Raw genomic sequence first — 23,302 nt, forward strand, 5'->3', positions numbered from 1 at the left:
CATTTTATTTTGAAATAAACTAGATGAATTAATGTTGTCTTGTGGATTTTGTATAATAAACTTCACATGGATGGATGATGTCTGCACCAGTTGACCAGAATCAATGACCAGTTTAATGTGCACTCAGAAGCCGTTATTAGAAATGCCTCTCAAAAACAAAAATGTGTTTCGGTGAATGTTTTAATAATGAAAGTAATGCCAAGTCTATAATTGAATAATTTATTTTAGTCTCCAAGGTTAAGAAAAAATGTATTGACGGTCTTGTAGCTCTTTAACTATAAATACAGATGTCATGGAATTCTACAAGGGTGGCAGTAAATTACTTTATTACCTTTTGTGACTTAATCAAAATATAATTTATAGCAGATATCTGAATGTTGAACTGTGCACAGCTTTCATACAACGAGCAGTCACAAGAACATCAATTATTCAAAACCATTACCAACACAGCTGGTATCCAATTACAAGATTTTACCATTTGTCTCATATTTCATTTTACAAGACATGTTAAATGTTGGAAGGCAAAGGGAACAGAATACACAAATGTATATTTTTTTTTTTTTTTTTTGCATCTGTCTAAATTGACTTCTTTCACAATATGTTTACAGTAGAAATCTCATTTCACAGGAGCGAGAAGCTGAGCCAACAAGCTAAAAAAAAAAAAAATCCCGAAAATCAAAATAACTCACATTTTTCAGCAGCAGTAACTATATATATATATATATATATATAATTATTTTGGCATTTCTGTTTTATTCAACTTTAAGGTGTTGACACTGTTCAGTGTGGTAAATTCATGTGCAAAATACAGCACCAGACATTTCTACATAAATACCACTACATAATTTAGATGATTTGTCCAGTATTGTTAAGGTTTTGTTTGTATGTAAATGCTATGCATAAGTACAGAGGACATGTACAAATAAAATCAGAAACAACTGAACATACAACTATAGTATGATCTGGTTTTTAAAGCTTCTGTTGAGGTCTTTATGTGGCAGGACGATGGAGTTGAGTATGATGACCTCAGATGGGATATTTACATTACATCCTGAGAAGAAAGAGAGAACTAATGAAACAACTCTGTTTAAAGTCTTTAGTACTAATGAACAAATAGGTAATATATGTATGGTATTAATACAGGTGCATCTCAATAAATTAGAATGTCGTGGAAAAGTTCATTTATTTCAGTAATTCAACTCAAATTGTGAAACTCGTGTATTAAATAAATTCAATGCACACAGACTGAAGTAGTTTAAGTCTTTGGTTCTTTTAATTGTGATGATTTTGCTCACATTTAACAAAAACCCACCAATTCACTATCTCAAAAATTAGAATATGGTGACATGCCAATCAGCTAATCAACTCAAAACACCTGCAAAGGTTTCCTGAGCCTTCAAAATGGTCTCTCAGTTTGGTTCACTAGGCTACACAATCATGGGGAAGACTGCTGATCTGACAGTTGTCCAGAAGACAATCATTGACACCCTTCACAAGGAGGGTAAGCCACAAACATTCATTGCCAAAGAAGCTGGCTGTTCACAGAGTGCTGTATCCAAGCATGTTAACAGAAAGTTAAGTGGAAGGAAAAAGTGTGGAAGAAAAAGATGCACAACCAACCGAGAAAACCGCAGCCTTATGATTGTCAAGCAAAATCGATTCAAGAATTTGGGTGAACTTCACAAGAAATGGACTGAGGCTGGGTTCAAGGCATCAAGAGCCACCACACGCAGACGTGTCAAGGAATTTGGCTACAGTTGTCGTATTCCTCTTGTTAAGCCACTCCTGAACCACAGACAACGTCAGAGGCATCTTATCTGGGCTGAGAAGAAGAACTGGACTGTTGCCCAGTGTTCCAAAGTCCTCTTTTCAGATGAGAGCAAGTTTTGTATTTCATTTGGAAACCAAGGTCCTAGAGTCTGGAGGAAGGGTGGAGAAGCTCATAGCCCAAGTTGCTTGAAGTCCAGTGTTAAGTTTCCACAGTCTGTGATGATTTGGGGTGCAATGTCATCTGCTGGTGTTGGTCCATTGTGTTTTTTGAAAACCAAAGTCACTGCACCCGTTTACCAAGGAATTTTGGAGCACTTCATGCTTCCTTCTGCTGACCAGCTTTTTAAAGATGCTGATTTCATTTTCCAGCAAGATTTGGCACTTGCCCACACTGCCAAAAGCACCAAAAGTTGTTTAAATGACCATGGTGGTGGTGTGCTTGACTGGCCAGCAAACTCACCAGACCTGAACCCCATAGAGAATCTATGGGGTATTGTCAAGAGGAAAATGAGAAACAAGAGACCAAAAAATGCAGATGAGCTGAAGGCCACTGTCAAAGAAACCTGGGCTTCCATACCACCTCGGCAGTGCCACAAACTGATCACCTCCATGCCACGTCGAATTGAGGCAGTAATTAAAGCAAAAGGAGCCCCTACCAAGTATTGAGTACATATACAGTAAATGAACATACTTTCCAGAAGGCCAACAATTCACTAAAAATGTTTTTTTTTATTGGTCTTATGATGTATTCTAATTTTTTGAGATAGTGAATTGGTGGGTTTTTGTTAAATGTGAGCCAAAATCATCACAATTAAAAGAACCAAAGACTTAAACTACTTCAGTCTGTGTGCACTGAATTTATTTAATACACGAGTTTCACAATTTGAGTTGAATTACTGAAATAAATGAACTTTTCCACGACATTCTAATTTATTGAGATGCACCTGTATATTTATGATAATATACTATACAATGACCTAATATTGTAATAGAGGGTGTTAGTTTTCCATCTCTGAAAAGCGTCTCACTGTCGATTTTGGCGTATGGGTCATTAGGATTTGGGTCACTAGGGGTCCCTTCCACTCTGGCCCATTTGCCAATGGTGCTCCCCCAGCCCACAATACTGTTCAACACACAGCTGTGATCCTACAGAAGACAAAAACAGTTTATAAACACGTATATATACAGATCTTTGTCAAATGCTGGTTGTGTTTAAGGGTCAGTGATTTGAAATGAGAGATAAAGCCATAGGGAGAAAGAGTGATTTATCTCACTGGTTTGGGAGGAAGAACTCACCTGTAAAGTAGCACCATGGAGGATAATGGACTCTCTTACACGAACTCCTGCACCAATAGTTACTCCTGTTCCAATGGATACATTTGGACCTAACTGAAGAAAAAAAAGGAATGACAAAATAGCATTTTAACTGAATTACACTGCACATTTACAAATTATAATAAAACACGGCAGCTGACAAAAACATTAATGTTTTAAAGCTGTGGAGTGTAGTTTCTGCAACATTAGCATAATTAATAAATAATAATTGTTTTCAATGAAAATTCCATTTTCCAATGGTGGTACAAACAGATAGTCCTGCCTATGTCAGGCTGGACGAGACACTCGTGAGAATGTTTCATAACGCAAAATTGTTAAGACTTTTAGGATCAAACTATAAATGGCTTACTCATTTAACTCTGCATTTTAAGCTGGAATACAATAAATAATTTTAACAAATAAAATGTACACACATCAAAATCAAATCCCTTTATAGTCACTCAACCATATACACAAGTGCAACAGTGAGTTAAAGTCTTGGGTGTAGTTCCAAGCAACATACCAGTATGACAATTACAATGAACATCTCATTTACACATAACACAGTTTACACATCTTGTTACACAACACAATATACAATATACACCTAATAATATACAATATACAGTATACACAAAATAAGAAGACTGTATACCAAAAAAATAATATACAATATACAATAAAAATACACTGTATCCCCCCCTTGATGTGGACTTGCGGTGTACTTGATGGGAGACCTTAGGGAGTCCTTAGGGAGTCCCATTTGACATTTTAGCACTCCGAGGGGTGCTTGCGAGCACCCCATTTGAACCCTCAATGTGCCCTTCGGCTGAGCTTGCATCAGTACAGGCTCCACAACAGACTATTATCTGACAGTCACCGCTACTGATCCTCTCGTCCAATCACAGCAGACTGGAGTTTCCGTGCCAGAGGAAAAAACATGGCAGACAAGGCGATATCAATTGCGAATTAACATTTTTATTTTAACAATAGTTTTTTACTGACTGTCTATGGCGGATCACTTGCTTATAATGTGTATACAGTATAGTCTCACTTTTAAGTCTGATGTGTAGAACTGTTTCAAAGCTTTGTTTTGTTTAATTTTCCAGAGATATGGAATTACTCCTATTCAGTTTATTTAATAGTTTTCCTTGGGGAAGTTTTACATTCATAAAATTAAGTAATCTAACATTAAATCTTTGCTATTGTTGTTTCAAATAGAATTTTAGTCTCAAAAATATCAAGACAGGAGAGAATAATTTAATGCACATGGCTGTAGCTTGTAAGATTGCTTATATTTATTGATATACAACATTTGGCCTAACAGTGATATTTATACCAGCAGTAGTATGGCTGTGTGTATTTTATAACAAATTTTGGCGTTAGGTTCATTCTATACAATACTACGTGTTTTACATGTTCTAAGCACCTGCCTGTAACCATCCATATGTCTGAAACATGTTTATTTGTTCTCTAAGGAATTAAAACGATGGGGTTTTGTTGCTGTAGTTACATATACGCTTTGTTTTTTTAGAGTTTCTTGATTAAATTAAGTAATGCTTTATTGTCAGTGTGTAGCTTGAAATGATTTAATAAAAAAAATATTCAATAGTGAGTTTAAAGTGTGTTCCTTTACCTTATGTATCAATGCCATGACTTTTTCAAATAATAATTTGTAAAGCTGCATGTATAAAAACATAATGTAAAAAATGCATCATATGACCCAAGTCTGTCCTAAATGCACACTTTTACCACTCATGCACCCTCATGGACTTGCTGACTAGCGCCCCATCAGTCTGCACTCGCTTACGTCACCAAAGTCTGCACTTAGAGGAAGACCACAAGGGCGGAGGGTGCCATTTGGGACAAGGCCTTAGATTAATCGCTTGCATTAACATGCTAATTTTGACAGCTCTAATAACAACATAATTATTTAAGAAGATAGTCTTGGACTAATGAAATTGTGTAGTTAACTTTGAAATTGCAATTTAGTAAATTTCACCTCCTATCATTCCAATTCAAATTCAAATTTAAGTTTCTGTGGGATGTGGCCAGTTCAATTCAAATTCCAACTCAGTACTGAAATTTTAACAGCCCTGATTATTAAATCTGTTAAAATTTCATTATTTTCTCTCTCTTAGCGATTCATCAGGATTACCGTAAATACTCACATAAATGGGACCATATGTATAAATGGCACCATACAATTTATGCAAGTGTAATGTCATTTATTTATAACTCAAATCAGCATAAATTTGTAATACAGACACACTTCTAGTTCACATTACATCTGCCAAACATCCAGATTCCAAGCTTTAAAATAACACCGATTCTGTTTCAAGTGAGTGGCTTTTAATTAGTTTAAGTTTAAAAGTTAAAATGAAAAAGTACAATTATCGGTTACTGTATTGGCCACAATGACCAGTTATCAGTGGTTATCAGTATCGGTCCAAAGATTCCATATCAGTGCATCCCTCAATTGAACTAGAAAAGTGAAATACTTACCACAGCAGTTGGGTCAATGATGGCAGTTGGATGTATATAAACATTTCCTAAAATAAAATATTAAAACACAAATTAGAATTACTGCATGAAGATATTTCAGACCTAAGAATTTCAGATTTCCACTAGTTAAAAATGTACCTCTGGTCGTTGGCCCTCCAACTTCATTTGTAGCCAATCTCTCTGGATGTGTTTTGTGATACTGGTTCAGATACAAGCGGCTTGCATAGATTGCAGATCTGAGATAAGAAAGGAGGAAAAAATCATTATTACTTTTCTATTTTTTTCTGTCTGCTCGAAGTCAGCTAATATTCATTTATATAATCATTTAACACTATCAATAGGGATGTCCTGATACTGATACTGGTATTGTAATCCGATACAATGTACTTGTACTCTGTAAAATGCTCCCATACTAAAAAAACGATACCATTTGACGTACAAATGTCATTCATTAAACATTTGGCGCACAAATTAAAATCACGTTGTGTCCTAGTGTAATTATTAAAGGTGCAGTCAGTTCACTCCTCATTAAAATAGTTTAACTCCTAAAGACATGAATTGTAATTTTGCAATATATGTAGGAAATCATAACCACTCAAATTAAAATGAAGACTCCAGTCATATCAGTGACCTTATAAAAGCTGTTTTATTCTACATGGAGATTGTCCGCTGCCATTTTAGAATCATATGACCAGCCGAATACTACTCGCTTAATCTCAGTAACCGTCCTGTTATTCGACACTTTCACTCATCGATTAAAGTAATCATGGCTGACTGTAGCTGCGTTTCCATCCAACTATCCAGAAATCCTGAATGGAAATGCTTGATATGCAAATAAACTCTTGAAATTTAATGCACTATGATGAGGTGGATTTTCTAGAGTTTCACATTAGTTCAAATGCACATTAAAGTGATTTAAATGGCTTATTCGCATAAACAATGACGTGTCATGACCATTTGTAAAGCGTGATGGCAATGTGCTCGTCGAATGGTATAGGTGTGCGAGAGCTTGACATGACTGGCTCAACGAAAGGCCCGACTGTGGCACACAATTCTTCAAATGTAGCCCTTGTTAGTCGAAAGTGCTTCACCCACAGATCGTCATTAAAGTGGGTCCTCATAATCCACCAGAACTGTTTTAAGCGCGGGTGCTCCCAGGTATATGGAGTCTGGCAGCGAATGGGAATAACCATTTGTGCCCTCATTATGTGATCTATTGCACTTATTCTACAACGTCTCCAGGCAGCATTTAATAATATAATGTACAATTGCTTTATTAAAGCAAATACAACACTCCCCGAAGGTTGTTCAGCAGCTCCATGACAAAAAGGCGGGCTCCCTCAAGATAATGCGCATTTACAGTTCACGGAAACGTGCAATGTTTCACATTTTCTTTAGTCTAATTTTCAGAAATGTGCATTAAAAATGCGAAACATTTTAATGGAAACCCAGCTTGTGAATACTACATTTCTACAATGGCAACTGAAACTGAACATTTAAACCGCAAAGGCTGCAATTTAATGAGATAAATATGCTACGCACTAGTTTGTGTTGTGCCGACACCGTTTGCTCATAACTTTTATAGCTCCTTGGCTCATTCACGGAAAACACCATCATGAGCATTGCGTGCTCTGTTTGTAGCAGATGACAGCAAGCAAAGCGCTAATTCACTTTGTAGCGTGAGGCACATACAGACTACATATTTATTGAATTTAATAGCAGCCTTTTGCGGATTAAAAATCACATTGGGTCATGTAGCGACCTGATTTGTTTATAAGTGAGACTGTCAAAAACACACAGAAAAGGAAAGGGCTTCACTCCAAAATAAAAGCTTCCAAAATAAAATCAATAGTAATTGTATTATATTTAAGCAATATCTCTTTTTGGAAAAATAACTCCAATGTTGTATTTTGGATTGTGCTGTTAGGTTCTGTATAAAAGCACTTAATTTGATAAAAAAAATAATACAATATAATGTTGAAAATTAATTGTTCTAATTTCATTTCATTAAAGTTTTAATTAACTCATTGATTTAGACACCATTTTGATGAAACAATTTAAATAAACTGTTGATATTGAATTCAGACAAAAAGAATCAGTTATCGGTATCAGCAAGTACCAAAATGGAAGTGTCAGTTCTCGTACTCGTTCTAATAAAAAAAATGGTATTAGGACATTCCTAACTATCAATAGAGATTACAGAGAAAAAGCAGTACTTTAATCAGGGAACAAGTGTTATAATACTGAATTTATCAGAAACTAACCCTGCAGATTTGATCTGGCTCCAGAAGCGGTCTGTTTTGTACACAAATAATTTGCCCTGTCCTGCCAGTGCAGTGAAGATGTCCTGTTCCAAACGGATCACCTCTGCCCGATGCCAGCCGTTGGACTGCTCCTCTCTGAGTAAACACAACCAGACAAAAATAAAAAGCTTTCACTTCACCTACTAGTGCTGTCAGAACAATTTTCTACTATCCAGGACAGAACATAACAAAAATGACACAATGACAGACAAACGCTTTATTTGGAAGATTAATTTGAAAAGGAACAAATGTATGAATGTTATAGACTTATGAAGATAAATGCTGAAGATGCCGGGTGTTAAAGCCAACATGGAAGAGCATTCTCAGTATTTTTAACTTTTCATACTTTGATGTATTTAAGATTGAATCAGAATATTCAGTGCAAAATACTATAGGGTGGGACTTTATCCATCAGGAATTGATTGGATATTGACCGTTAGGCAACAATATTATTGGATAATATTATTTTTCCCCACCCTTAAGACCTTGGTTACATCAGAATAAAATTAAAGTAGTTTCAGAAGTGGATGAAGTTATTACATTTGTATACAAGACTATGAAAACAAACTAATTTTTCTTTAGAATAACATGATAAATTGTGCACAATATAATCAGGAACATTTATTACAAAAGTTTAAAAAAAAGACCAATTTTGATTACATGTTGTCTTTAATGTTAAATGTAAGATGTTAATGAAGTTGCCAGTGCATTGTAAAAGGGGACATGGTGAGGGGCGAACAGATAAACTGCAGTTCTACAACATAATCATAAAAGCAAGTTACTGCTGTTTAAACAGCCAGTAGTTTTTATGTGAGATTTAAAGGGGTCATGACATGCCTTTATTTTTTTCTTGAGGTTCACTTTATTAGCAAAGTTCTTTTGCACAAAAAACAGTCATATATTTGTAAAACATGATAATTTTCCACCCTCATTCTGATCCTCTATCAGATACGCTCGGTTTTGATGCTGCTTCTCCTTTAAGACTTGACAGTAAACGCCCACTGTTATGACTGGCTCTCTGCTCTTGACTGATCTGCTCTCTTCTTGACATCTCACTGCTCACTGCTACTGAACAGGCTACAGAAGTGATAAGGTAAAGTAGGCATTCATTTGTTGTTGTGAAGGCGGTCAGATGCAAATGTCTACCACAGTGTGACATCACAATATGGAGGATGTAGAGAACGGGTTGTTTTTGTCAGCTTGGTTTCAACAAATGCTCTTTTGCAGTGAGGAGGAAGTTTTGAGTTCGGGAACTTACAGTATGTTATTTACAGTACAATAACCTCTTATTTGTCAGAAGATCAAGGAAAATGTGATTACTCATGTCATGACCCCTTTAAAAGATCAAACCTGAAAAATAAGCTTTGTTTTATTGTTGTCTCCTATATTTATTGTGGTATCAAAGCATGCGTGATATCCCATGTGACTTTATTATCAACCACGACATGCTAACATGTGATCTAGTTAATAAATCTGGTACCTGCATCACACGAGCAGGTGTGCTCACTACAAAGCATACATCACACTTGCTCTCTCTTGCTCTACATCATTATAAAACCAGAGCTTCAGTCCACGTTCAAACTTACCCATCATATGGATATCTGATGATGGAACAGGAAACAGAATGATGGCAGACAGGAAGGAGTTTGAGGGGAAAAAGACAAATGAAGATAACCGAGGAAAAGAAGCTGATTAAATATGCATGCACTTCCACTCAATAACCCCACAGGATTTCTCCTACTCACAACAGCATATCCTGTTGGTTCTTCTGGAAAACTGCTCCAATATGCTGGAATATCTCCGGAGTGAACAGGTATATTCCACAGTTGATTATGTCACTCACAAATGTGCCAGGCTTCTCTACATAATGCAAGACCTGGGGAATGCAACATGTTCTATTACTGTACAGAACAGGTAGAAATTATCTTATTTGTTTGTACTTTCAGTTTCAGTTTAAAATTAATTCATTATAAAGATACTACATCTTCTTACTAATAACTACTTAGATCTACCTATTAGGCATTTATAGAGACTGTACTGTAATAAAATGTATAAAATTCACAACATTTCAGATTTAAAATGAAATTAAAATTGTAGCACACAGAAAATTCAATTACCTCATCAGTTTGCTCATTTTCAACAATACAGCCGTAGTTCAGGGACTGTTTCCTGTTGGCCTAAATCATTCAGATTTTAAGTTAATACATTTGATTTTCAAGTACCACAACAAAGCATCAGGGACTGATTACCAAATATCTGACTAAAAACAAGATAATATTATCAATATCAACTTAGAATACTTTTTACAAGTGGCCTAGCTGGGTTCAATATGTGTCCAGGAAAATTCTATATAAATTACACATTATAAAATGTCTCCTAACAGTGGTGCCGAGGATGACAAAACTGTAGGCATCTCCATGCTCCTTCTGGAAGTCCAGCATCTCTGGCAGTGGAAACTCAGAGCACACGTCAGCATTCATGACAAAAAACACCTCTGGACCACCAGACAGGATCTGATCTCTGAAATGGTAGATTCCTCCACCGGTGCCCAGAGCAGCATACTCTTGCAGGTATCTTGGAGGGAATTCAGACAAGTCGTAATTAAATGGCTTTTTTTAAAAACATGTCTTCTAACAGACAGTTCAGCAAAGCTAAAGAAGACAACCAGTATATGGTATACAAGTGCATTTTTATTATATATAACTTACCTTATAGATATTTTGAAATCTTGTTGGGCGCATGACAAAAAACGGTTAAGTTCTTCATTGGGCTGATAAAAGCCAATAAGTAAGATCTCCTTCATATTCGGAAGCTATATATAAATATACATTTAAAAAAAAAAAAAAAAAAAAAAACAGGTCATCAAGCATTACTTATTAGACATTAGCCCAGTGCAAATTTTATTATTTAATCTTCTCTGTGTGATCTGAGCATTATATACCTTAGAACAGGCCTCAATGTGATGTTGCAACATTGGCACTCCAGCCACTGGAAACAGAGGTTTGGGCACCTCAAAAGACAGCGGACGAAACCGGGTCCCTGTATGAGCAGTATGAAAACACAAGACTCATGAAAAATCCACATCAGACACTCTATATAATACTACAGGCAACAAAAAGGCATACACATACAGTGTATACTAGTTATACAGTATCTACCTTTTCGCATATCCTCTGTAACTTTAAGACATCCACTTATCCTCATTATATAATAGTCATATTAGACGACATATAATAGATATTAAGACATATTAAATAGACATATAATAAGACACATATAAGCTTAAACATATGCAATATACTGGTGAATTGAGTCTTGTGATTGTATAGATCTGTACCAATGTTAACGAAACATTTACTCACCCTTTTGAGGACCTCCAATAAGAATCACAGCCTTCAGCATTCTCAATTTTGAGGTACTTGTATAGAGTAAACAAATGGAAGATCAGATTGGAAGTACACAAGCCTCTTTAGTGAATCGCTTTGATGCATAAATGATGTTACATGTTTGGCTTTAACGTGCAAAAAAATACAAAACAAATAAATAATACTAAATAAAAATTGGTAACACATCCAATGCCAAAATAAACAACTTCATATCAACAGCAGCACGAAATCAGCGACAGTCATATTTCCGGAAGTGACGGATAGGGTTGATCATTTCAAAATAAAAGTCATCAAGAAAACTGTCCAAAAATAAGCTTATCATTTATAAGTAAATTATATTAGACAAGTAGTCTATATTATGGAAAGGAGAAAGTACACAGAACAGGAAAAAATGGTAGATATTTAAGTCAATTGCAGTTGACTTAAATATTGTGAAGTAATATTTTCTATATGTAGGCCTATGTGCAATATATTTGGATCATATTGTTTTTCTGTCAACATGTTATTCTAAATATTTCAGATCAGTTCACAAATTGCTTTATATGTTAATGTTTATCCGCAAAACATCAAAATATCCAGGGATTAGTCATTGCAGGATAATATCAATGTTTCACCATCCAACGGGGGTTAACACCGCTACTGATTTGCAGTTGGACATGTGTCTACCTGGACACAAAAGACATCAGACCCATACTTTGCTTCCAGCTGCATAAACAGACTAACATTTCTTCTCAAGTGACATTTTACCCTTTTCCATCTCTAGCTGTTAATTAAAAAAAAAAAAAGAACATAGATAAAATAACAAATTAACTTTTACCAGGTAGGCTATCAGAGAAGCATTGCTGATTAATGTGCAAATAAATGTTCAGTATTTATGCTGTGTTAAGAAAACTGACAAAAGGAGGGCTTCAGTTGTACATCTTAAGAGTGTTTTTAGTTGAGGAGAGAGGCAGTTTTTGACTCCTGCAGGACTCTGAGAAGCAGGTCCTTTGCAGGGCATTAGAGACTCAATGCCTTCTGGAGCTCATGCCAGTGCAGAAGTGCAAAAGGGAGGGACAGAGGGTAGATTCATACATTTTCCTAATCTCTACAACCCATGGCATGCAAAATGTTTCCCTTGTCATTTGCTGTTCTTCCCTTTATTATAGTGGACTTGGCATGAATGTAGTTCATGCTTGAAACAATGAGGATTAAGTACAAACATAAAGTATCTGTTAGATTTAATATTAACCCTAAATAATTTGTTTTGTGTTTCATTTATATAAAAAAAATAATAATAATACAAATAAAAAAAATTAAAAAAGAAAAGAAAAGAAAAACAAAAGGAAAATCGAAGCTGTACAAATTACCAGTGCTTGCAAGGGAGTAAAAAGAATATGTTTAAGCTGGTTGGAGAACATTCTGTTAGTTAATGTGGAGATTTATTATATAAAATAATCTTATTTTACATTCAATCTTATCTTAGATGTCTATATAGCACACCAAAGACTGAAATATATATATATATATATATTGTTTTTTTTTTTTTTGTTTGTTTGTTTTTTTTTTATTTAATTGCAGAAAACTGTCAAGAAATTACATTGCTTAAGGAATATCATGTGTGATGCCTTGCAGCCATAATCTAAGTTTACTGGTCTACATATGAGCACTTTTCATATGTACCATATAATGAAGAGTACTGTATAACAGAGCAAGTTACTCATCTCGGGGCCTTTTACTGTTTTTTGATGCTTAGCGTTGTGGATGGAATCCTTTTGAATGACTCAAACTGAGTTAAAAAAATATCTGCAGACTGTCAAAAAGGCTTCAACATTTATATTAGTTATTAACTGATAGGTTTTTAGTTTAATCACCTTCACACACTGAGGATAAATTACAGATGAACTACAAGACATATTTGTGTATAAATGTACATGGTACATGAAAATACATGAAAGTTACGTCTCTCCCTCTCTCTCTCTCTCTTTACCTTTCTCAGAAATTCAGCCTTAATTGGTTTCACCCCACTAATCACAAAAGAATTGTGATTAGTCTTTTAGATAAATTAACAAAGTTAATAGTATTTTGATTAAATACACATATACAAATATGACTACCACCAAAAGGCTGGGCACTTATTTCTCAGCTTTCTGACAACACCTTGTACGTTTAGCCTCCTAACTGCACGTTCAACGTGTATTCTTTCGTTTGCAGTCCTGCGGCTGCATGTGACTTTTTCCTTTTTCTTTCATTCGCAATCCTGTGGCTGCATGTGACTTCTTCCATCTATGGTTGTTACATTATGACCTCAGTCATAATAACAATTGTAAGTGTAATTGCATACACTTTATTTGGAACATGATCCTAATAAAGTGTCAGACGTGGTCTTCTGCTGTTGTAGCCCATCTGCCTCAAGATTTGACATGATCATAGCATTCTGAGATGCTATTCTGCTCACTGAAATTGTACAGAGCAGTTATCTGAGTTACCGTAGCCTTTCTGTCATCTCGAACCAGTCTGGCCATTCTCAGTTGACCTCTCTCATCAACAAGGCATTTCCATCTGCAGAACTGCTACTCACTGGATGTTTTTTTTTTTGTTTTTTGTTTTTTTTGGCACTATTCTGAGTAAACTCTAGAGACTGTTGTGCATGAAAATCCCAGGAGATCAGCAGTTACAGAAATACTCAAACCAGCCCTTCTGACACCAACAATCATGCCATGGTCTTAATCACTGAGATCACATTTTTCCCTATTCTGATGGTTGATGTGAACTTTAACTGAAGCTCCTGGCCCTTATCTGAATGATTTTATGCATTGCACTGCTGCCACACAACTGGCTGATTAGATGATCGCATAAATAAGTAGGTGTAAAAGTGCTCAGTGAATGTATTTGCAACTTATATTTAACAGTGCCATTTGCATCTTTTCATTGATTTCAAAGTAAATAGAAAAGTGGTCTGTAAAGCTTTTTCAGTTGTTGGTCTTCTCTGTTGCATTAGTTTAGTATTGTTAGTGCTGGAGCTTTTAAAGGGGGAATGGAGAGGCGCATCTGACAGCGCGCTGTTTTACAGTATGTGCTTTTGTAGTGACACTAATCATTGCAGTCAGATCGATGATGCTTTAATAAATACTTGCAGTAGAAAAAGGCTCAACAAAATATTGCATGATGTAAACTGGATGCTGTGCACCAAATATATAACTCATCATCAGAGGTATTGAATGCGGACTCGCAGCGAGGATCACCTAGCGAATCTAAGTACTTAGTTAAGCGCATCTAAAACATTGATCCAAGTAATTATTTTTTATTTACATTATAGAAAAAGGTGAACAACAACAACAACAACAAAAAAAACATCAGGAGGGTGAAAGGCCAAAATAATAAACAAAACAGAGCTAACTGGAGGCAAAACTCCTACCTGGCATTTAAAAGAAATATTAAAGAATCAAAGTCTTACCTCCCTCACTGACCATACACAGGAGAAAAGTATTTAATAAATAAAACAGCATCGACCTTCCTACAAACATTCCCAGATAAGGCAATTGAATTTCAATAGTATTACAATACCACTTTAGCACCATTAAACAACAGCTTGTACAACAATTTGCAGTTAAACTCTCAACAAGGTATTTTAGCAAATCTGAGATGGGAGAGTGGAGTCAGAGGATGACGCTTTCCAGCCAGACCAATCTGGGCACCTTGTGTTAGCAATCTCACCTGATAGTAGTGTGAGAGAGAATAAGAACGAGAACAAACAAATATGTTTGTAGCAACAACAAAAGGTAATACATTACAGCAGAAAAACTACCTGGGATCGGTTAAGGGTGAAACAATGATGGCAAAATTACGACAAAGCTTTTGATAATATCCCGCCATCCCCAAGAAGCAGTGTAACTCAGTTTAATACGGCGTTGGGAACCCAGTAATGCCAGAGACTTTTGCATCCACTGGACTTACCTGAACTTGGCCAACCTGTTTACCCAGGTAGGTGACTGTAACTTTAGCGAATTCACATTTGGCCAAATTCTAAGTCAAAGAGGCACTTTTTCTACATGTTCTTCCCAAATGGAAGAATCGACAACAACATCGTCCAAATATGTTTTGCACTTCTGCACGCCATACAAGCTTGTCTGGATAAAGCCCCGTACACACAAGCAGAGACTTCCAGTGACAAAGCGACCTCATCTCATAAATTTTCAATGAGAGCTGGCGACTTCCGGTGACACGAGTGACAGCAACCTCTGGCGACTAGATGTTGGCATGGCGAGCGACAAAGTTGAGAAAATGTTAACTTTATGCAAATGAGGAGCCACTTTCAGGAGCGATAACCAATAGGAGGGAAGACAGTGTTCACTGGAGCTCACATTACCCTTCACCTTTGAGGTAATGGCATTGAGTGCAGACTAGACAGAGCAGCATTGGCATGTTTCTGTGAGCTATTTCATTGTTTTGTGATTTGTTTGTAATAGCATACATGGATATAATAAAAAATGAAGCATGGCAAAGAAACTGTCGGCAGTCTGAGTGAGTCTGATTTGTACATCATCTTTTATTAATGATATGATGCAATTAGCACTGCTTCAGATCATATAAAACACTCTCCCCTGTAGAATGTGCATTTTAGGGACAAGAAAACTGACTCATTGTCAAATTAGAAATAAATCTTAGTTTTACAGGCAGTACATCTCATATGTTATCATATTTCCAAAAGACATGGCCAAACGTGCATTCCATGTTTAACCCTTTAAGCCTGAGCCCAAAATTCCGAAAATTCCATTCTGTACCAGAATATGATCTTCATATCCAAATTCATATTATATTCATATTCATATAACATTACACACCTGAACTGTATATACCATATTGAAGAGAAGAACTAGGGCTTTTTAAGGCTAATCATCCTTTATCAATAAGATTTCACACAGCAATTTTCTCTGGCCACCATACTTCATCAGACAACTGCATTTTCAACCATTTTAATTACAAGCTAGAGGGAAACTTAGAGTGTATGAAATATACATAATTTTGTGGGCAATGCAGAATAGCAGACAGATTAGAAATATAATCTGTTGTTTAAAAGTTATGACCATTCTAGTGATTAGTGGGAAAACTGAATAAAACAAACATTTAGAATGTTAAGATACATTTCACAAGACCACTCCTCAAATACTCCTTTTGAGCACCTGTAATAATAAATTGAGATTTATCTGAAATTGAAGGACACAAACACTGAAATATACATTTTATGTGTTCAATAAAACACACACTTTATTTAATTTGAACATTAGAATTACACACGAATTACACAGCAAAACATACAAAATCAACCTTTCGAACTATCTACAGTAAATACATTTTTAATAAAGAGTGCAGGAACAGAATATATATATAAATTCATAAATACTCAACAACTGCAATACCTGTGGAGAGAAGAGAGGGAGAAAAGAGGTGAGGGGGAGGACAACACCACAAGTAAACATGGCTGGGGATCAGGTTCCATCTCCTCATGGTCTGAGTCTTCCTACAGAAATTCCTGGTCCAGCAGATTTTCCTCCTGTGTGCTCATGCCCTCATAAGCCACGTCCTCCTCTGCTATGAACCTAAGCTCATCAGTAGTCAACTGCCTCCTCCTCTTGAGGGTGCTGAGCAGGGAGCCATAGTCTGCAGACAGCCCTCTCACACTTTCCTTGTGAACAGGAAGCTACACACAACCTAAAATCATGTCTGTGTGATGGATGGGTAAGGCTATCTGCTAAATTATAGAAAGATATCTACCATTTTTTTATTACATGGAAAATCATACAAGCTAGATAAATGATCTAACTAGCAGGCCAGTTTCCAGGCAGGACTGAACAGTGTCTGCTCTCTGCCTCACATTACTTCAGGCGGATTTTTCACAAGCGCAAAATGGGCCAAAAAAAGTTATTGATATTTAGCTAAAAATGTACATAGTATTGCTAGCTAATGTTTATTTAGCAAGTTTCACAGAAATTTGCTTAAAAATAGAGGCTAGCTGCCTGTCCAATGAACACCGACTGTCATGTCAGTTTTTCCAGAAATAACTAACGTTACTCCTACAAATAAATGCTTCATAACTAAAACGTTTTGACTTTCAATAGACAATATTGACAACACATGTTAAATAACTTGTCTTACTTCGAAAGATCACCTCAGTTTTCAATTTGAAGCAGTAAGTCCAACACTAGAGGTAATCTCCTGGCGTCTCTGGCTCCGCTCAGGCAAATGGAGGATGACGCGGATGACGATACATTTATTATTCATGCCCAGTAACACCTTAACCAATCAAATATGCTTTTAGCTTATATTGTCATGAGTATCTGGCAGTTTTCAGAAATAAATCCGTGATTGGACGGCGAAGATATTAAGACAGGAACCACGGGAATAATTGTTCCCAAATTTGAACGCTCCAGCTGGTAAGGGTTAATACATTTCTAAATTCAGGCCAATTAGTCCCCAAAATCAGCGGATGGGTGATTTATTCCCCGGAATTTAATCACAAGGGTCACCACAGGGTAGTTGTGAATATCCCCATGCACATACTTCACCCTCACCATTTTAGCTGTACCCAAAGCTTCGTGTTGAACCAAGCATTGGTGGATAGTGGTTTGATTACAACCCGTGTCCACCAATGCTTGGTGAGTACCCCCCTTGACACTTACCGGTATCTGGTATGCTCTGGCCCGGTCGGGGGCAGCCTGCGGAGTGTCGGGGACCCGGACCACCGTCCCCAGTTCCATCACAGGGCATTAATCCTGGAAGTGTCCCAGATCCCCGCAACTCCAGCAGGCTGGCCCAGGCGCCACGCCCGCATCTGCGTCGGCGGACACTTCCACCTGAGGGGGAGAGCGGCGGGGCACTGTAGATGCTGGAGGCGGTGCAAACCCCCGCACGCGGGGAACTGGCCTCGGTGGCGGGCCTCCTCGCCTTCGTGGGGCAGAAATGGGCTCTGCAGAGAGAGCAGAGTGAGAGGGAAGAGAGGAGGGGGAAGAGAACAGGGGAGGGGAGAGAGAGTAGGAGGGCTCTTCCGCCCTTGGGTACGCCGCCATATGGTCCTCTGCCAGTCGGACAGCTTCCTCCAGCGACACCGGGCAATGGCACTGGACCCACTCCGCCATTCCTTTTGGCAGTCGATGGATTAGCTGCTCCAGCACCACCTGGTCGATCACTCCCACGACATCACGATCCCCCGCCAGCAGCCAATTCCGGCATGCGTCTCGGAGCCGTTGGGAGAAACCAAATGGGCGGCCGGTCCTCTCCAGTTTCATGGATCAAAAGAGCTGGCGGTACTGCTCTGGACTGTGGCCAACCCGCTGCAGGATGGACTTCTTCAGGTCTTCATAAGCCAGGAGGTTAGCCACCGACAGTTGCTAAGCAGCAAGCTGGGCTTCCCTGGACAGCAATGGGAGGAGCCTGGCCGCTCACCGGTCATGCGGCCAGCCCCAGATCTCAGCGGTGCGCTCAAAAAGATTGAGGAAGACTTCTGGGTCGTCTTTCGCCCCCATCTTCAAGAGCGTGGGTGGGGGCAGGGGGCTGTGGTTGTCCAGGGTTGCAGCCGGGGCTCTCTCCTGGCTGAGGAGGCTCCGGATCGCATGCCCGTCCTCTGCTTGAGCTCATAGGATCTTGAAGAACTGGCGATCTTGGTCTTGGTGAAGGTCAAGCAGGGATTGTTGGTGGGACTGGTGTAGGCCGGCGAGGGACTGGAGGATCTCTGCCAACTGCGAGGACTCCATGGGGCATACTTCCTCCAACTTCAATTCCTGGGTTTCGGCACCAGTGTGAAGGACTCCACAAACAGAAGGGAATGAGGACACAGGGAAGTGGGTTTTTCCAGACTCAGGTAAGGCTTTTAATCGGCCACTAAAATGCTTTACAAACTCAACAGTTTCAGAGGCATGTAGGCACTCAAACTCATTAGCTTCACGAACATAAACACATTAGCTTCACAAACATAAACACATCAGCTTCCACGAGCACTGTAGGCTCCCTTGTGCCAGACTCTCTCTGCCTCCCTGCTGGTGGCGTGGCCATTTATATGCCACTCTCCCCATGCTCACTGTAATTAGAGACAGGTGTTAGACATAATCTAGCTCAGGTGCAATCACCCTTACCGCTTTCGCTCTCTCCGGACGGACGCTCAATCATGCCCCCGCTGCCACAAACATCTTTACGTTGCCTCTCTCTCTTTGCGCATGCACTGGGTGTGAGGAAGCAAGAGAGCTATCTATCTCTAGACATTACTCTTAATTTATGTACATTGTTTTGCACTGTGTTTGTTTTATTTCTTTGCATGCAATTTCTTTCTTAACTGCCATAAGCCATTGCTTTGATGACCAACTAAATCTGAAATGGAGAGTGCTCCCAGCCAAGTACAGTTATCTTGAGAAAAAAGCAATGTTAACAAAAAATTACGCAAAAGGCGCTGCTTTCCATACAAAGTTATGATATAACAATTATTTCACATAGGCTATTATATATTATTATTTTACATAGGTTACTATTCAGAATAAATGTTTTGCAATTGCAGCAGCTCCACAAAGCCCAAAACATCAGCCAAAGAAGAGGGTTTGTCAGCTTAATTAAAGATTCGATCTTCGGTGAAATAGCCAACACCTGTGCAAAGCAGGAGGAATGAAAGTGTCTAATAATAATGTTTATTGCATTGTATATCTTATATTAGTTTATTGTATTTTGTAATATTGCCATTTCATTTTTCATCGCATCTAAATGATCTATTAAGGCAAATGATTAATAACAAACGTAATAATTGTTCAAAAACAAATAATTATTGTTATTGTACCAGTATCAAGCTGTGTGTAAATGAGCAAACATTGATTCATAACGGCTGAGGAAAGGGGTACGCTTCATAATATTCGCAACGAAATTAGGCACAGAATAGAGGTTTACTGCTGTTGTTTTATGCAACCGTTTCTGCATGATGTCGGTCTCAATAAAGCTCATTTATTATCTTTGGAGAGCAGGGTTTTGGAAAGAGGGAACTAAATACTGTATAGCGAAAGTCATCTTTGAACAATTAAGAAGGTCCCATCCAGTTTTGGTCTAATACCCATTTAGGATAAGGAATTTTGTTGCCATCAGACCAGTTTTTCAGTAGTCTTTTTTCATCTTTAGACAAAACATTCTAGAATCATTCCAAAGCTTGTCCAACTATCTGTGTAGAATGTATACTTAGTCTTTATGCAAAAGCAACCACATTAATGAATGTTGCCTCCACCAGTTCAGCAAGATGTTTTACTGTTATAACATGTGTATTAAATAGCATATAGCATAGTCTGCTCACCTCATTAATATAAAAAAAGTTATTAAAATACTGTATGCTTTAATAAATAAAAAATAAATAAAAAGTGCGACTCTCAAGGCTAAAGGGATCCTGCTTTTTGGCCCCACAGCTTTCCAAAGTTGAGTACCCCTGCTTTAAATGAGCTTTATAATCAGCACAGAGCAATTAAATAGGCCTCCAATTACTTATTTCTCTTAACCCTCTGGGGTCGATGGACGTGCTGGCGCATCCTGCTGGATTTTTAACTCATAACAGCGGAAACAACTTAGAATACTCCGTCATTTTTGGGCATACAGATAAGTGTAAGACATCATTAGAAACTATAAAGGGTCTACTTTTATTTGTGTACACTCACAATAACAACAAAACCTTGTGCTTTTGTAAAATAAAGGAAATAAACAGGGTGCGCTTTCATCCGTCTCTGTCTCCTCAAGCATCATTCTGAAACACGTCACAAAAATGAACTGAAACTCTGCAAATACTTATCAGACAAACATGAAACATATGCCTAAAGAAAGCTTAAAATGTCTATTTTTAAATAAAACAATTCAAATTTAAAACAAATATTCTCCTGCAATGTAATCTGTATGAAACTAAGGGATGTACAGTTTCTCCTGGCTCAGCTAATTATCGCTAATGTGATCACACCCACGGGCAGAGGGCGCTATTCATATGGTAATGTACTGAGGCGATCAATGCAAATGGTAAATGCCCCCAACAATGCCTTAAAAAGTATCAAGTTCATCATCAGATTCATTCACTTTCCTGCGCGTTTGGAAGATGGCACGCTACACAGGTGAGGAAGCTCCTGGATAGTGACGAAGAGTTCACATTTTCCTCAGAAGAAGAGCGGGAATCCGACGATGAACGTTTGCATTTTGAAGAGCGACTTGAGCCGAGGATACAATTTCAGATGAGTAAGTCTTTTAGTTTTACGTACATTAGTTGACATGCTATTTTATATAAACTTACATATTTTACTAGTTGGACTATTTCCAGACTTACCAGCCAGGATTCAGAGTATTGAAATTTGAAATACAGGTGCATCTCAATAAATTAGAATGTCGTGGAAAAGTTCATTTATTTCAGTAATTCAACTCAAATTGTGAAACTCGTGTATTAAATAAATTCAATGCACACAGACTGAAGTAGTTTAAGTCTTTGGTTCTTTTAATTGTGATGATTTTGGCTCACATTTAACAAAAACCCACCAATTCACTATCTCAAAAAATTAGAATACATCATAAGACCAATAAAAAAACATTTTTAGTGAATTGTTGGCCTTCTGGAAAGTATGTTCATTTACTGTATATGTACTCAATACTTGGTAGGGGCTCCTTTTGCTTTAATTACTGCCTCAATTCGGCGTGGCATGGAGGTGATCAGTTTGTGGCACTGCCGAGGTGGTATGGAAGCCCAGGTTTCTTTGACAGTGGCCTTCAGCTCATCTGCATTTTTTGGCCTCTTGTTTCTCATTTTCCTCTTGACAATATCCCATAGATTCTCTATGGGGTTCAGGTCTGGTGAGTTTGCTGGCCAGTCAAGCACACCAACACCATGGTCATTTAACCAACTTTTGGTGCTTTTGGCAGTGTGGGCAGGTGCCAAATCCTGCTGGAAAATGAAATCAGCATCTTTAAAAAGCTGGTCAGCAGAAGGAAGCATGAAGTGCTCCAAAATTTCTTGGTAAACGGGTGCAGTGACTTTGGTTTTCAAAAAACACAATGGACCAACACCAGCAGATGACATTGCACCCCAAATCATCACAGACTGTGGAAACTTAACACTGGACTTCAAGCAACTTGGGCTATGAGCTTCTCCACCCTTCCTCCAGACTCTAGGACCTTGGTTTCCAAATGAAATACAAAACTTGCTCTCATCTGTAAAGAGGACTTTGGAACACTGGGCAACAGTCCAGTTCTTCTTCTCCTTAGCCCAGGTAAGACGCCTCTGACGTTGTCTGTGGTTCAGGAGCGGCTTAACAAGAGGAATACGACAACTGTAGCCAAATTCCTTGACACGTCTGTGTGTGGTGGCTCTTGATGCCTTGACCCCAGCCTCAGTCCATTCCTTGTGAAGTTCACCCAAATTCTTGAATCGATTTTGCTTGACAATCATAAGGCTGCAGTTCTCTTGGTTGGTTGTGCATCTTTTTCTTCCACACTTTTTCCTTCCACTCAACTTTCTGTTAACATGCTTGGATACAGTACTCTGTGAACAGCCAGCTTCTTTGGCAATGAATGTTTGTGGCTTACCCTCCTTGTGAAGGGTGTCAATGATTGTCTTCTGGACAACTGTCAGATCAGCAGTCTTCCCCATGATTGTGTAGCCTAGTGAACCAAACTGAGAGACCATTTTGAAGGCTCAGGAAACCTTTGCAGGTGTTTTGAGTTGATTAGCTGATTGGCATGTCACCATATTCTAATTTTTTGAGATAGTGAATTGGTGGGTTTTTGTTAAATGTGAGCCAAAATCATCACAATTAAAAGAACCAAAGACTTAAACTACTTCAGTCTGTGTGCACTGAATTTATTTAATACACGAGTTTCACAATTTGAGTTGAATTACTGAAATAAATGAACTTTTCCACGACATTCTAATTTATTGAGATGCACCTGTATGTCCTAATAGGCAAGTTTTAGTTACATTTAAATGTTGTTTTGGCTAAAGCAGGTATTTAAATTGTATGTTTTATTTATAGGATATAAATATGATATGTAATATGA

General features: G+C 37.8%; 1 protein-coding gene across 2 annotated transcripts; it reads right to left on the reverse strand.

The window, feature by feature from the left end:
- Positions 1–203: 203 nt before the first annotated feature.
- Positions 204–11,531, reverse strand: gmppaa (GDP-mannose pyrophosphorylase Aa). Of its 2 annotated transcripts, XM_051708845.1 has the most exons (13): positions 11,255–11,531; positions 10,834–10,931; positions 10,601–10,704; positions 10,274–10,466; positions 10,010–10,069; positions 9,638–9,768; positions 9,479–9,493; positions 7,854–7,988; positions 5,728–5,825; positions 5,590–5,636; positions 3,067–3,159; positions 2,748–2,916; positions 204–1,051 (listed from the first exon to the last, which is right to left on the reverse strand). In XM_051708845.1, exons 1-13 carry the CDS (start codon positions 11,292–11,294, stop codon positions 951–953), a joined length of 1,284 nt encoding a protein of 427 aa, XP_051564805.1. In that variant the 5' UTR covers positions 11,295–11,531; the 3' UTR covers positions 204–950. The 2 variants fall into 2 exon arrangements, with proteins under 2 accessions (XP_051564805.1, XP_051564806.1); XM_051708846.1 differs by lacking the exon at positions 9,479–9,493.
- Positions 11,532–23,302: the final 11,771 nt, after the last annotated feature.

This window comes from Myxocyprinus asiaticus, chromosome 10 (genome assembly GCF_019703515.2).
Source record: "Myxocyprinus asiaticus isolate MX2 ecotype Aquarium Trade chromosome 10, UBuf_Myxa_2, whole genome shotgun sequence".
Lineage (NCBI taxonomy): Eukaryota > Metazoa > Chordata > Actinopteri > Cypriniformes > Catostomidae > Myxocyprinus > Myxocyprinus asiaticus.